At 38.4% G+C, this 16,817-nt stretch overlaps 1 protein-coding gene and 1 long non-coding RNA gene across 2 annotated transcripts; both read right to left on the bottom strand.

Annotated features, from left to right (window-relative positions):
- Nucleotides 1-790: 790 nt before the first annotated feature.
- On the bottom strand, nt 791-1,805 carry LOC120725058. Its single transcript, XR_005694042.1, has 3 exons — nt 1,679-1,805; nt 1,276-1,371; nt 791-1,188 (listed from the first exon to the last, which is right to left on the bottom strand). It is a non-coding gene; the product is annotated as an uncharacterized LOC120725058 (long non-coding RNA).
- A 3,178-nt stretch (nt 1,806-4,983) lies between these two features.
- Nucleotides 4,984-9,006, bottom strand: LOC120725057. Its single transcript, XM_040017699.1, has 8 exons — nt 8,825-9,006; nt 8,255-8,582; nt 7,798-7,863; nt 7,447-7,593; nt 6,960-7,046; nt 6,819-6,847; nt 6,338-6,406; nt 4,984-6,230 (listed from the first exon to the last, which is right to left on the bottom strand). The coding sequence occupies exons 2-8, from the start codon at nt 8,277-8,279 to the stop codon at nt 6,111-6,113; spliced, it is 543 nt and encodes a 180-aa protein (XP_039873633.1). The 5' UTR covers nt 8,280-8,582; nt 8,825-9,006; the 3' UTR covers nt 4,984-6,110.
- Nucleotides 9,007-16,817: the final 7,811 nt, after the last annotated feature.

Here is a 16,817-nt window from a genome sequence, read left to right as displayed (position 1 = left end):
TCTGACTCCTCAATAGCTTCGGTTAGAGTTGAATCTAAAGTGATATCTAAAAACCTAATTAGCAGAGAAGACACTAATATTTCTAACTGTATCATGGAGATGAAGAAATCACTTAATCACTTGTCTGTCATGCTTGGAGAAAACTCTCCTGAGTTTTTCTGATAGTTTTCTCCAAGCATGACATCCCGGTGCATTTCAGACCCAGTAACACGCTCAGACAAAAACTGGTTCACCCAAAAGACAAAACGCCAAAACACAGACTTAACAATGTGGTGTATGCTGTACAGTGCAGCGAGGAATGCCCAGACCTCTACATTGGAGAGACCAAACAGCCACTTCACAAGCGCATGGCACAACACAGAAGAGCCACCTCCACAGGACAAGACTCAGCTGTCCATCTGCATCTTAAGGATAAAGGACACTCTTTCGAGGATGCCAATGTTCACATTTTGGACAGAGAGGACAGATGGTTTGAAAGAGGAGTGAAAGAAGCCATCTATGTCCACTGTGAGCGACCATCTTTGAACAGAGGCGGGGGTTTACGACACCAACTCTCTGCCATCTATAATCCAGTTTTGAGATCCCTTCCCAGACGCCTTAACGCCCACTCACATCCTGGGCGGCCAGGTTTCACAATGAACTCACCCGAAACTCTGGCTGATTGGGACCCACACCCAGTTTCACACCTTGGCTCAGGCGATTAGAGGATCATCAGGGGTCCTTTTGTCCCTCTGTGGGGGGTTACTCCCACTAGGTTTATATCTGGGACTCTCCACCATTTGACCTTAGAACTGAAGAAGCTTCTCGGATGAGAGGTGAAACGTCTTCAAGTAACTTAAAGAAGTCCAGACGCTTTTCTTTGCAAGCTCCTTTGAATTAACCAGGATATTGCCCGTCTCCTGCTATTCTAAATTTTGACTTATGCTAAAGCTAATATATTGTTAAGTAATGCAGCTGCTTCACTTAGGCTACTAGCAAGTTGCTGAGTAGACATCTGTGTAGTGGTTTGTTTGAAATCTACCACTTTTCCCTTCAGTTTCCTTGTCAGGAAACAACTTCCTGTTCAACTGAAATGCCTTGGTTTTCAGTGGAGTGTGTAAGTGCGTTTCAGTAATAATGTCCCTTACGGCACCTCATACTATTGAGTGTTCAGACTCACAGTGTTTTCTTCAGTCTGTGTTTTGTTTCCTGAAATGACAAAAAAAAAAATGCATACACCAAACAGTAAAAATCAAAGCTTTTTATGTATAAACTTTCATCTGTGAATGTTCTCACTTTTAGTTTTTGTCCACATGTTGACTGTAACAGCAGATATTAAGAGTGCTGCTAAACCCACAGACACGATGATGCATCTCAGCAAATACAGACAATCTAAAAATGAGTAAAAATATTTTGGCTTCAACTTTTTGTTCAGTGCAAAACTCAAAATATTTCAAATGTGTTAAAAACAGTCAGTTTTCTAACATGTAGTGATGAGGTTTGAGTGTGCTTTTGCACTGTGGAGTTTCTAGCTACAGTATTTATTCTAAATTATAAATAAACACCAACAATGGAAATGATAAAAGTCAAGTAAATGTGTTTAAAAATATATTATTAATAATATTTATTTTTTGTCTGTCATGGAAACAAAACAGATGTCTGTCAAGATTGCACACAAAGAGAGAGATTCAGCTACTACCGTCATGTTCATGATTATTTGATGCTGTTGTCAGTGTCCCCTCTGATGTCTTTACTTCTTCTTTTGTTGTCCATATGTTTGTTGGTTCTGTTGTTGATTTTCTTGTGATGAACTTCACTGTTGTTGATGTTGCTATTTCGGAGTCTTTACCTGAATCTAAAAGAAACACAGAGCGTACGGTTAATGATTTGACTTTAGATGTCAGTAAACCACAACTGAACTGGAAAGATTTAAAACATGTAAAACAAAACACTGAATCTCTCCACACACAGTTAAGAGCCAGTCTGAAATATAAACATTAAACTTTAAAATGCAGAGAGATTTGTGGATTTTCTTGTTGATGGGTTTTTTTTTTTTGTGCTGGACTTTACTGTTGTTGATTTGGTTGTTGTTACATCTTCATCTAAAGAAAAACAATAACAACATTAAAGACACTGACAGTGAGAAAAAAAGACTTGAAAGTAAGTGAACACCAACAGAGAGGAAACAGTGGTGAGATGTTTAACAGTCTAACAAGTCTCATTTTTGATGATGTCTCATGTCTGAGGATATGTTCTCTTTATCTTCATACAGACACTCAACTGTGAGTCTACAGTGTTCATATGTCAACACAGAGCTGTTCAAGATGCTTTATCATTGTTCTCATGTACACACACTGGTGAAGATGGAGATATTGTAAGAGAAAAGCAACAATAGAAAAATGAACTTCATCACTGTGATCATAATTATTGTGGTGTTTCAGTTTGTTGTTCTAACAGGACAGTTTGAGCTGAAAACATTAAGATGTAAATACTCACTGTTAATAACAGACAGATCAATCACAAAGTCTGAACCTTCTTGTGATCCTGTTGCTGTTTTGAACTGTCTGCAGATGTAACGACCAACATCCTGACCTGTGACCTTCTTTATAACCAGAGAACAGCCTGCAGAAAGACTCAGTCTGTCTGATTTAGGTTTGGCTTCTTTAGTCTGTCCAAGTTGAAAGGTTGATACTGAGCTGTTTGATTCACTAAAGATCCAGGTAGTACTGTTACAGTTATGCTGACCTTGTATCAAGTTGTTACAAGGCAGAGTAACATCATGGCCACGTCCAGCTGTGACAGTTTGATGTTGCTCAGTTGTTCCTGTTGTGAGAAAGACAGAGAGAAATGTGAAACATCAAATATGTTATGAATATGAGTGTTATGTTTATAATGTGAAGTTTATTTTAAATACAACACAAGTTTAAAATTCAACTTTAGTTTCCAAGAGTCAGCTAAAGTCAAAAAGTTAATCATGGCTGTCTCAGTTAAAGGAAGAATAAAGAAGTAACACTTGTGATAATAATGCAGTTTATTAATTGAATGTGTTTCTATGCACACTTACCTTTAAACTGAAGCATCAGTATCAGTAATGAAGACATTTGAATCCATGTGAATGCAGCCATCGTGCTTCTCTGTCTCTCTCAGTCTCTGTTCTTGCTCTCAGAGATGAATACAGCATCAACTTCCTGCTCACTTCCTCATAGTGACCACTGTTAGCAGCTTAATAAAGCACAGATGAAATGTGTTAGTGGTCTGAGACCTGTTGGTGTCTTATTGCACCTATGAAGTCATTTTTTCTCTCAGAAGTGAAAGGGAAATGCTTTGGTGATGTGGGTACAAGAGCTACAGAGCGCTGGAGGTTTCATGATGACCAGATGAGCCACTGATAGATAAATGGTTACCACATCCTTGAGTGTGTGACTGAACTGTCTTTAGGTTTCCCACCATTTGTTACCACATAGCAGGTACTTGCTGTCTGATTATAATTTGGAATCACACTGGGTAAAGAAATGCATTTATCCCTCTATAGCCCATAACGGCTGCAGGCAGTCTGTGTGTTTTAACTACTGTATCAAAACGGTTTTGTACACAATATAATTTAACATATTGTAACAATATCAACACTTATTAACAATTTAGGAGAAACAAATCGATATGTGTCAACTAAAATTAATTACTACGTTTTTTTACTACAATAAAATAATTGTAATATAAAAAACAAATTGTCTTCCACTTCAGTTCGTAACTCTGTGTTTCTCACAAACTACCATTCAGCTCGCTGGATTCTGGAGTTTGCCTGCATACATCCTGTTCACTAACCCCTGCCGCTGATTTAGGAAACACGCCCACATTAACTGGTGATAGTCACAGTTAACTTGGGCAGCTGCCTGCTCAATATATCATAACATCATTGCAATAATCTGCATGAAACAAAGAAGTGCACCTTCTTTACTCAGTGCAGAGCAGCTGGACGTCGTGTTTGCCCCAGAGTGACCTTTCTAATTAAACACTGATAAATGGGATTTAAAAGGAGGTAATAATACTGAAAAAAAACCTGAACATCTCAAACCATCAAACATCTTAGTTACTGTAGCTCAGGGATTTTAGCAAACAACAACTGGTCTGCAAAGATTATGGAAACATGTGAAACTGACGGACAGATGCATTAACAACATTTTCCATGAGAGGAGTTCTTATTGTAGTGAGTGTCTATATGTGAATCTAAGAGCTCTTCTGACCTTCTTCTGACTCAGACTCCAGTAAACCACAGCTGAAGTGGAATTTTTTAAACATACTGAAATTCTCCACACAAACACGATCAAGTGTCAGTGTGATATTCACCTTTTTGTCGTCAAAAGAAGAGTGAGCGTCGCTGCCTCCTGGTAGATTGTTTGTTGCTGTTTTCAGTGTCATTTCTGATGTCTTTACTTCTGATTTTATATCCAAAGCTTATATTTCATGGCTTTTAAGCCTCTGAGCCTCCTTTTGTCTATTGTAGATATTAGCTGAGTGAAAAACTTCTAATATTTTAACTTTTATATCCAATGCATTTTGCAGGCTCCCTTTGTCATCTATTGACATGATTGTCTTGATGTTGTCTTGACTACCAACAGTTTAGAGAAGGTTAAGTGTGTGAAGACTGTTAGATGAGTTAAGTGTTTGGATTAACAATGTTCATGGTGATGTTTGTCTGCACACATGAAAAGAGGTCAAGATTTAAACTTATTACACATCAAAATTTTTATTCTTGAAGTTTGTAATGAAACATGATGACACTGCAGCAGTGACCACTGTTAGCTGTGAGGTGAGAACACAGATGAAATGTGTTAGTGGTCTGAGACCTTTTGGTTTCCAATTCCACCTCTGAAGTCATTCTTTCTGAGAAGTTAAGAGGAAGTGTTTCGGTAAAAATACAGCAGCTCTTGAGGTTTAACCCTCTATTGTTGACCACACACATATAATGCACTGCTTCATCTTTCTGCATACTTCTAAGGAAAACAAACAAAGGTTGACTTAATGAAAAGCAATCCTTTACTTCAACTGATGAAAAGTCCCATGAGAGAATAAAAAAGGAGTCTAAAATCAACTGGGAACTGACAGGGAGAATAACAAGCACTAAGACAAAGTCTGAAGGAAAGATAATGCTAAATGTAGATGAGGGTAATTATTGGACATGGATACAGCTGGATAACCAGACAAGAAAATATATATTTAAAAAACAAACAAACAGGAGACAATCAAAACGAAATGGGGAAATGTAAACACATGAATGAACTTAACATGGGGAGTTGATACAAGAGGAAAATACAGGAAACACTGATGGAGCAAATGAAACTCTAAAACTAAGACTAAATTATAACAATGACTCCAAAATACTCATTATTTATTTTTAGAATAATCACTGAAAGCAGCTTAAAAGATGGATTTTAAGCTACTTTAACCTATATCATCCAACAACACAGATCATATTTGCAATGGACATGGAATTATATTCATAACAGAAAGTTTAGCACAAATTAGAAAAGTTCAAACTGTACTTACCAAGAAGCTGGAAAGCCAGTCAGCTCGGCACAATAAGAAAGTTAGCCTGTTAGCATCAAAGCCGACAAACAATATGCTCGACTTTAGGATTTTGGTTCACACTAATCTTTAAAACTAAGAGTGCACAGTCAGACATGTTATCAACACTCTTTTTTCTTTTGTTTTGAAAGGGTCTGAAAAGTGAAATTAAGTTGAATATTAAGTGTTTTTGCTGTCATGTTTTTAAGATGTCACAAACAGGAAGTTTAATATCGTCATGGATACAGTGAGATACACCTCTCAAGCCTAGTTTTATGGCCCTTTTTGTATTGTTAAAAATGGCACACAGCAAATGAATAAAAGTTTAATAACAATATTCTGTGTGGATATCTAATTTGATATAAAGGTAACTATCACTAGACTACATTAACAATGGAGATCTTAAATTGAGCAATTCTGTAGCATAACCATTGTTACCCCAGCACAAATACACCCAGTATTATACCATATATGTTACTATAAAAAGAACAAACAGAAAGTTACTCTATGATCCAAGCATTCATGCAGCATCCAGAAAAAACAACTAGAAACATTTCATGAGTAACACCCTATTTCTTTGGTTTGTTGATGGTGGAATAGAGGTCGCTGGGATCAGTGGAAAGTCCAGCAGGTGAGGAGGGAACTTTCATAGTGCTGTAGGTCACAGTGTCACCATCATCCCCACAAGCCTATATGAAAAAATATTATAAGATGTTATTTAATAAATAAACTGACAGGAGCTTTAAAAACCACAAACTTACTGCTAACATCATGTCTGTAAATATTAAAATCTTACCTTGGATTTATTCTTGGATTTCTTTGTGAAGCTGATGGAGACGTAGGAAACACCATCATCAGCATCAGCCTGCACAGTGAACACAATATAAAGACTGTTCAGTATGTGAATTCATGATGGGACTGTTTCACATTTATTTAAGTAAATTCATTTTCAGCTTCTCTGTTGAACTAAACATAGCACTGAGTGTAACTTTGTACTGGGAGTAGTGTGTGATCTCACCGTGTCCTGACTGGTTCCTGGACCAGACTGAGTATCTGCAGGGTTTAAGCTCAGTCATTGCAAAAATACAGTTTGTGACCAAAATAATACTGAATTAACAAAACTGTTTCAAGGAGGAACTGATTCAAAGTATTTTCCAGCTGACTTTAAGTTATAAGTTATTTAGAGTCTCTGTCTGGTGTGGAACTATAGAGTCTAAAGATGATGATGAAAAGAACATTGGTGAAAGAGAACTTGTTATCTGGAGATTTAAACTCACCATGTTGTCGCTCTGTTGTGCTTTGTTTACTGACAGGAGAAAAAAAATAGTTGAACTTCCACATTAGAAATCAAAGAATTCAACATTTTATTTCCTTCATTCTGCTTATGATGTTAAAGGTTCATCTGTCAGTGTTTTCACCTTTAATTTTCTTCCATCTGGTGATCACCACAACAATGATTAACAGTGTTACTAAACCCACAGGAACGATGATAAACCCTGACTGAACTGGAGAGATTATTAAAATGTGTTAAACAATGAATTTCTTCCACACCAACATGTTCTCGCTCCCAAAGCCTAACATTTTACGCTAGGTGACAAATCGTCAGTATATTACACTTCCGGGCACCCAACATGTCCCTATATTACGAGATTGGAAAAATGAGGAAACTTGAGAACCGTTTGAAATGAATCTACACATGTACGTTCATTTTACTTAAATCACTTTGGAAAACACCATCTAACATCATTAAAGTGCTGTTTAAGGTTAGGGATAAGGTTATGGTTAGGGTTGAGACATGACAAATCGTAAGTATATTATGCCTGGGGAGTGAGAACGGTCTGTCCACACACAGACAAGACTCAGTCTGACATTAAAATTTCCAAAGAAGACAGATTAAGTCTCTACCATGTGGTTGATTATTTGGTGTCAGTGTCCCCTCTGATGTCTTTACTTCTTCTTTTGTTGTCCATATGTTTGTTGGTTCTGTTGTTGATTTTCTTGTGGTGAACTTTACTGTTGTTGATGTTGCTATTTCCGAGTCTTTACCTGAATCTAAAAGAAACACAGAGCGTACGGTTAATGATTTGACTTTAGATGTCAGTAAACCACAACTGAACTGGAAAGATTTAAAACATGTAAAACAAAACACTGAATCTCTCCACACACAGTTAAGAGTCAGTCTGAAATACAATACATAAATAATTATAAATATATAAATATTTGACTTTAATAAAAAAAAAGAGATTCAGTCTCGACCTGCTGATTGATTATTTGATGCTGTTGTCAGTGATGTTGTTGATTTTGTTGTTGCCGACTCTTCACCTAAAGAAAAACAATAACAACATTAAAAACACCGACAGTAAGAAAAGACTTGAAAGTAAGCGAACAACAACAGAGAGGAAACAGTGGTGAGATGTTTAACAGTCTAACAAGTCTCATTTTTGATGATGCCTCATGTCTGAGGATATGTTCTCTTTATCTTCATACAGACACTCAACTGTGAGTCTACAGTGTTCATATGTCAACACAGAGCTGTTCAAGATGCTTTATCATTGTTCTCATGTACACACACTGGTGAAGATGGAGATGTTGTAAGAGAAAAGCAACAATAGAAAAATGAACTTCATCACTGTGATCATAATTATTGTGGTGTTTCAGTTTGTTGTTCTAACAGGACAGTTTGAGCTGAAAACATTAAGATGTAAATACTCACTGTTAATAACAGACAGATCAATCATAAAGTCTGGACCTTCTTGTGGTCCTGTTGCTGTTTTGAACTGTCTGCAGGTGTAATGACCAACATCCTGATCTGTGGCCTTCTTTATAACCAGAGAACAGTTTGTAGAAAGACTCAGTCTGTCTGATTCAGGTTTGGCTTCTTTATTCTGCCCAAACTCAAAGAGTGTTACTGCTGGTGTTTGAATCACTGAAGATCCAGGTAGTACTGTTACAGTTATGCTGACCTTGTATCAAATTTTTACAAGGCAGAGTAACATCATGTCCACGTCCAGCTGTGACAGTTTGATTTTGCTCAGTTGTTCCTGTTGAGAAAAAGAGAGAGAGAGAAATGTGAAACATCAAATATGTTATGAATATGAGTGTTATGTTTATAATGTGAAGTTTATTTTAAATACAACACAAGTTTAAGATTTAACTTTTGTTTTAAAGAGTCAGCTAAAGTCAAAAAGTTAATCATGACTGTTTCAGTTAAAGGAAGAAAAAGAAGCAACACCTGTGATAATAATGCAGTTTATTAATAGAATGTGTTTCTATGTACACTTACCTTTAAACTGAAGCATCAGTATCAGTAATGAAGACATTTGAATCCATGTGAATGCAGCCATCGTGCTTCTCTGTCTCTCTCAGTCTCTGTTCTTGCTCTCAGAGATGAATACAGCATCAACTTCCTGCTCACTTCCTCATAGTGACATCACTCCTTTTCTTTTCCTCTGTGTCTGAATTATTTCAGTTTTTAACTTTGGTGTTTCCTTACCTACCCCCTTTCTCTTAAAGTTTTTCACTAATTTAATATCTACATTATTTTAACTTTTATATTCAGTATAATTTGCAGACTCTCGTGTCACCTTTTCTGGGGGCTCTACATCAGTAGAAAATAATCAATAACAGAATAGAGGAACTTAAATGTGTGAAGACCGTTAGATGAGGTAAGTGTTGACTTTAATGCAGCTCTTCTGTGCATTTGGTTCATTATTAGAAAACAGTGTCCATGGTGATGTCTTTCTGCACACATGAATCATGTGAAGGTTCAACTTCTTTACACACCATGATTTTACCTTTAATGTTTACAGTTAAACATGAAGATACTGGTGCAGTCACCACTGTTAGCAGCTCTAACAGTGGTGACTGCACCAGTCACAAGGACACAGATGAGAGGTGTTAGTGGTCAGATACCTGTTATTTCTAATTTTTCTCAGTAGTTAAGAGGAAGTGTTTCAGTGAGAATGTGGGTTCAACAGCAACAGTGCTCGAAAAGTTTCATGATGACCGGATGAACTTCTGACACATCTACAAGTGTGTGACTGAACTGTCTTTAAGTTTCACACCTTTTTTTCCCTACATCGCTCATCCTTTAATCCGATTTTTTAATGCAATATGGGTATAATTTGCAATTATATATAAATATATCACAGGAGATATATTTATATGTTATTTAGAAAAGACTGTTTAGAGTTCAGGTCAAACAGAGCTGTTTAAACTAGCAGGGTAAAGATTTAATACTGAAGATTAAAGAACAGGAAGTCAGACTGGAGACAATAATAGTTTTTTGTACTGTGGTCTGAGGTTCATGGATCAGATGTGTGTGAGATGCCAAAGAGAGAAAGCGCCGCAAAAGATACAATAAAATCTCAAATACTTTTGACTTTTTTGATTTATTTTCATACCCCCAAATCAAAGAAAAATAGTTACAGATAACATTAAAGTTATAATATAGGCCATGTTATGGCCCTGAGCCTCGAAGGGAGCGAGACTGCCTTTTTTTTATTCAAGCAAATCCAAACATGCTAGGACTCGTGGATGATTGGTTACTTGGAGACCTGTGCCGGCCCTCTTCTATGCAGACTGAAGTGTGACAGTCCACGCAGGTGATTGGCTACCTGGGGATGCCATAATACTCCAAGAGCCAATAAGTGGCTGATTGTGTCCATCTGCAGTTATAAAAGGCTGAAGAGCCTTCACGCTACAGGGCTGCTGCTGTGCAGTGTCCTCCTCACCCGCCTCTCTTTTTGAACTTTGTTTGAAAAGCCAAATGGCTGCTCTCTGGGAGTTTAAGTGTTTTAAACTTAAACTCCCAGAGACCAGCCATTTGGCTTTTCTACCTATAAAACCCGGAGAGCAGCCAAATGGCTGGTAGGCTTTTAGCTAAGCTTTAGCTTCAGCCAAGTGGAAGCTAAATTGGCTAGTCATTCATATGTATATTAGGTTGTTACCTGGGAATTCTGGAGGGAGGGGAGTGGGGGTGTGTGATTGAGGCGGTGGGGGAGCTGCTAAAAGCTGTGCACTTCCTTTTGTGTTTCATCTTGATGCATTCTCAATCATCCAGGGAAATAAATCTCCAAAAGTCACCAACTTGGAGTGTTTCAGTTTGCCATCTTAGGGAGAAATCAACACACATGGGTGTATGTCCTTTGTTGCTGAGATTTATTGATAAAAACAGTACAAAAAACCAACCATTTGTACACATATTTACAAATAATAATAAAAAGTGAGTGAGTACATTTCAACATTTTGTTTTGTTGTAAAGGGTGACAGGGCTTGGCTTCCTTTTGGTAGTGGACCATTGATCAGGAAGCCAAGCCCTATATATATGATACAATCTCACTGCACTTAGCCTAATCCTTCATTGCCCTGAAGAATTCTGTGGTGTACGGACCTCCTCTCCAAGGAAAGAAAATGCAGAGAAGACTCACCACTCAGCAGGCCTTGGAAATGATCCTGAGGGAAGTCGACCCTTGTGACTCGGATGGAGAAGACCTAGAAGTTCAGCCGGATTCGGACTCAGAGCTGTCTGATCAGTCTTCCGGTTAGTTTCATTTCATGTTATTTCCTATTTCATTTCAAACAAGTAAGTGGATGTAGTTAGTAAGTAAGATATTTCAGACATTATTCTGATACAGAGGAGGAGATACTGGAATTATAATTAGTATCTATGCATGCATTTGTGATTTTGTTTGACCTTCCCATTGCTCACAATTTGAATTTGTTCACACTGCAGATGAGGAGACTGCTTCTGCACCTAAAAAGAGAGCTTGTTTGGGGACTGAGACAGCGAAAGATGGCACAGTGTGGCGTGAAGAACAGGTGGGGACCTGTCTCCCTTTCACCCCAATAGAAGCGTACGCTGCAGATGGAGAGCCAACGGCTAAGGCCAGGAGAAGTATCTCGAGTCGCCTTCAGAGCTTCCTGTGTTTCATCACTCTTGACATGCTTCATAGCATTCAAGAATGGACTATTCAACATGCACAGCAAACGGAGCATGTTCATTGGTTCATGGACCTCCCTGAACTAATGGCATTTATTGCAATTGTCATCTTGCGGGGGGTTACCAGGGTTCCATCTCTAAATGACTGCTGGTCAGCAAACCTGGGAAACCCACAGATAATTGGAACTATGGCACGAAACCGCTTCCAAGACATCATGCAACACCTACGCTTTGATGACAAGTCCACCCGCAGTGATCGAGCAAAGTTCGCTGCAATTTCCAGTGTGTGGGGATCATTTGTCACCAACTGCATCACGTGCTACAACCCTGGTCTACATATCACCGTTGATGAACAGCTTTTCCCATCAAAGACTCGGTGCTGTTTCCTGCAGTATATTGCAAGTAAACCTGACAAGTTTGGGACACAAACACACAAATGCAAGAACAATCATGCCACTGTGCGATGTGTTCACTGCAACAGATACACATGTGGTAAATGCAGACTACAGATACCATGGCAGTGCCAGGATTGTGAGTGATTGCTGAAAATGTTGAAATGTACTCACTCACTTTTTATTATTATTTGTAAATATGTGTACAAATGGTTGGTTTTTTGTACTGTTTTTATCAATAAATCTCAGCAACAAAGGACATACACCCATGTGTGTTGATTTCTCCCTAAGATGGCAAACTGAAACACTCCAAGTTGGTGACTTTTGGAGATTTATTTCCCTGGATGATTGAGAATGCATCAAGATGAAACACAAAAGGAAGTGCACAGCTTTTAGCAGCTCCCCCACCGCCTCAATCACACACCCCCACTCCCCTCCCTCCAGAATTCCCAGGTAACAACCTAATATACATATGAATGACTAGCCAATTTAGCTTCCACTTGGCTGAAGCTAAAGCTTAGCTAAAAGCCTACCAGCCATTTGGCTGCTCTCCGGGTTTTAGGTAGAAAGGTAGAAGCCTGGCTTTGCAGGTGTTAAACCCTGTATATGGTTGAACTTAGTTTGATGTGAGTTTTGTGATGCTAGCTTGCCTTAGTTAACCCTTAACTTTTACTTTTTTTTCCTGTGTTAATGCTTTACGTGTTAATTGGTTGCCCAGTGGTCTTTTGAACAGCTCTGTCGGTCATTTGTTTGAAGTTTGCAATAAAACCTTTTATTTTACTCAGTTTTCGTGTGAGGGTTCGTGTATGTTACTCCCCTCCTGTCCCCTAGCAGAGGGGGTGCTAACAACCATAACATCAGTTACTGCAGCTCAACAAGAAAGACCAGAGATAAAAATGAGGAATAAAGACTAGCAATCAACTACAAAAGAAGAAATGTAAAGAGCAGTGAAGAACATGTTTTTCTGATCTTAGTCTTTTACCTTTTGTTGTACACTAAACATCATCAGCCTTAGGTTTTTTTTTTTTTGTTTTGTTTTTTGTTTTTTTTGTGTCCCGTTTGGATCTTTAGCCATCAGAATTGTAGTCTTAATGCCAAGAAAGATGCCAAGCGGATTTATTTTACCAAGTGGATCATCATGGCCTTGCCATATTGGTCCATTTGATTGACCTTTATTATAATTATGAATTTATTTTATTTTCAGTTGCTACAAACAGGACAGACATGACTGGGGGATAGGACAGGGAGGAAGAATGAAAGAAAGAGAGGGAGAGAAAGAAAACCAAAGGGGAGAAGAGACGGTGAGAAAGGGGGGAAGAAAGAAAGAAAAACAAACAAACAAAAAAACAAAACACCTGGGTCACCTGTATGGAGAAAAAAAACAGAAGAGAAAGCAAACAACAAAGAGCAACATAATAAAAAAAACAGCACCATCACAATAAACTAGCTAGCAGTAGATATCAGTAGATACTAAATATTAAACGATATTGTGCAGGAATGTGTTTCTAGGCACACTTACTTTAACTGAAGCATCAGAATCAGTAATGAAGACATTTGAATCCATGTGAATGCAGCCATCGTGCTTCTCTGTCTCTCTCAGTCCGTCTTGCTCTAAGAGATGAACACAGATCAACTTCCTGCTCACTCCCATAGTGACATCAATCTTTTCTTTTCCTCTGTTTCTAGATTATTTCAGTTTATGAGCTTTTGTGTTTAATTACCTACCCCCTCTCTAAAGTTTTTCACTAATTAATATCTCATTATTAACTTTTAATTCAGTATAATTTGCAGACTCTCGTGCCACCTTTTCTGGGGCTCTACATCAGTAGAAATAATCAATAACAGAAGAGAGGAAGTTAAAGTGTTGAAGACTGTTAGATGAGGTAAGTGTGGCATTAATGCAGCTCTCTGTACATTTGGTTTATTTAGAAAACAGTTCCATGGTGAGTGTGTCTCTGCATACATGAATCAGGTAAGGTTCAACTTCTTTACACACCCAGATTTTACTTTAATGTTTACAGTTAAACATGAAAGACTGGTGCAGTCACCACATTAGCAACTCTAACAGTGGTGACTGCACCAGTCACAAGGAACACGATGAGAGGTGTTAGTGGTCAGATACCTGTTATTTCTAATTTTTCCAGTAGTAAGAGGAAGTGTTTCAGTGAGAATGTGGGTCAACAGCAACAGTGCTCGAAAAGTTTCACCGATGACCTGATGAACTTCTGACACATTACAAGCGTGTGACTGAACTGTCTAAGTTTCACACCTTTTTTTACCACATAACTCACCTTTAATCCGATTTTTAATGCAATATGGGTGTAATTTGCATTAATATAAATATATTACAGGAGATATATTTATATGTTATTTAGAAAAGACTGTTTAGAGTTCAGTTCAAACAGAGCTGTTTAAACTAGCAGGTAAAGATTTAATACTGAAGATAAAGAACAGAAAGTCAGACTGGAGACAAAAAGTTTTTTGTACTGTGGTCTGAGGTCATGGATCAGATGTGTGTGAGATGCCAAAGAGAGAAAGAGCTACAAAAGACAGTAAAATCTCAAATACTTTTGACTTTTTTGATTTATTTTCATACCCCCAAATCAAAGAAAAATAGTTACATACACATTAAAGTTATAATATAGGCCATGTATGGCCCTGAGCCTCGAAGGGAGCGAGACTGCCTTTTTTTATTCAAGCAAATCCAAACGTGCCAGGACTTGTGGATGATTGGTTACTTGGAGACCTGTGCCGCCCTCTTCTATGCAGACTGAAGTGTGACAGCCCACGCAGGTGATTGGCTACCTGTGGATGCCATGATACTCCAAGAGCCAATGAGTGGCTGATTGTGTCCATCTGGCGGTTATAAAAGGCTGAAGAGCCTTCACGCTACAGGGCTGCTGCGTGAAGTGTCCTCCTCACCCGCCTCTCTTTTTGAACTTTGTTTGAAAAGCCAATGGCTGCTCTCTGGGAGTTTAAGTGTTTTAAACTTAAACTCCCAGAGACCAGCCATTGGCTTTTCTACCTATAAAACCCGGAGAGCAGCCAAATGGCTGGTAGGCTTTAGCTAAGCTTTAGCCAGCCAAGTGGAAGCTAAATTGGCTAGTCATCATATTATATTAGGTGTTACCTGGGAATTCTGGAGGGAGGGGAGTGGGGGTGTGTGATTGAGGCGGTGGGGGAGCTGCTAAAAGCTGTGCACTTCCTTTTGTGTTTCATCTTGATGCATTCTCAATCATCCAGGGAAATAATCTCCAAAAGTCACCAACTTGGAGTGTTTCAGTTTGCCATCTTAGGAGAAATCAACAACATGGGGTGTATGTCCTTTGTTGCTGAGATTTATTGATAAAAAACAGTACAAAAAACCAACCATTTGTACACATATTTACAAATAATAAAAAAAGTGAGTGAGAACATTTCAACATTTTGTTTTGTTGTAAAGGGTGACAGGGCTTGGCTTCCTTTTGGTAGTGGACCATTGATCAGGAAGCCAAGCCCTATTATATGAGAGTTCTAACAGGACAGTTTGAGCTGAAAACATTAAGATGTAAATACTCACTGTTAATAACAGACAGATCAATGTTAAAGTCTGGACCTTCTTGTGATCCTGTTGCTGTTTTGAACTGTCTGCAGGTGTAACGACCAACATCCTGATCTGTGACCTTCTTTATAACCAGAGAACAGTTTGCAGAAAGACTCAGTCTGTCTGATTCAGGTTTGGCTTCTTTAATCTGCCCAAGTTCAAAGAGTGATACTGCTGGTGTTTTAGTTGAGTTACTGAAGATCCAGACAGTACTGTTACAGTTATGCTGACCTTGTATCACATTTTTACAAGGCAGAGTAACATCATGTCCACGTCCAGCTGTGACAGTTTGAACAGTTTGATGTTGCTCAGTTGTTCCTGTTGAGAAAAAGAGAGAGAGAGAAATGTGAAACATCAAATATGTTATGAATATGAGTGTTATGTTTATAATGTGAAGTTTATTTTAAATACAACACAAGTTTAAAATTCAACTTTAGTTTCCAAGAGTCAGCTAAAGTCAAAAAGTTAATCATGACTGTCTGAGTTAAAGGAAGAATAAAGAAGTAACACTTGTCTCCTCTGTGTCCAGAGGAATTAATTTATTTAATTCTGCTCGATAACCTCCCTCTCTCTCTTATATTATTTTTACTTCTAGATTTCATGTGAATTGCAGACTCACTTGTTCTCTTCTCACTTGTAGTTTTTAAGGACTGTACAGAAGTTGAAGACATCTTGATCAAAAACAGGAGAAAGCAAGTTAAAGGTGTGAAGACTGTTAGTAGAGATAAGTGTTTGCAGTACTTTAGCTCTTCTGTGCATATGGATTATTATTAGAAAACAGTGTTCATGATGATGTTTGTAGACACACATGGAAAGAGGTCAAAATTCCAAAAACACTTTCTGCAACAGAAACTCTGTTGCTGTCAACAATAAAACATGGTGTTACTGCTACAGTGATCATTACCATTAGCAGCTAGAACAAAGGTGAAATGCATTAGTGCCCTGATACAATGTGACTCGTTGTTTCTTCTTAGAAGTGAAGGGGAAGTGAGAATGCAGCAGAGCTCTGGACGTTTAATGATGACCAGATGAGCCTCTGACAGATAAATGGTTAACACATCAATGAGTCTGAGACTGAACCGCCTTTGGTTTCACCTGGTCACTGAAGACCACACAGCTGGTCAAGAAGGCTCAGCAGCGGCTGTATTTCCTGAGGAGGCTGAGGAAATTCGGTATGTTGGCCAAGATCCTCAGCAGGTTCTTGGTCGACAGCAGGCTCTTGAAGAGCACAGTGACCAGCTGCATCACTGCATGGTACGGCAGCACTACTGCTATGGACCGCAAACGCCTGCAGAGAGTGATAACAACTGTGGAGAAGATCATCATGACTCCATTGCCCTCTCTGCAGAGCATCTACCAT

The sequence above is a fragment of the Simochromis diagramma genome, unplaced genomic scaffold (assembly GCF_900408965.1).
Source record: "Simochromis diagramma unplaced genomic scaffold, fSimDia1.1 OVJJ01000802.1, whole genome shotgun sequence".
In the NCBI taxonomy this organism is placed as follows: domain Eukaryota; kingdom Metazoa; phylum Chordata; class Actinopteri; order Cichliformes; family Cichlidae; genus Simochromis; species Simochromis diagramma.
Note: the sequence above shows the minus strand (reverse complement) of the source record. Positions and strands in the feature narration are given on the sequence as shown.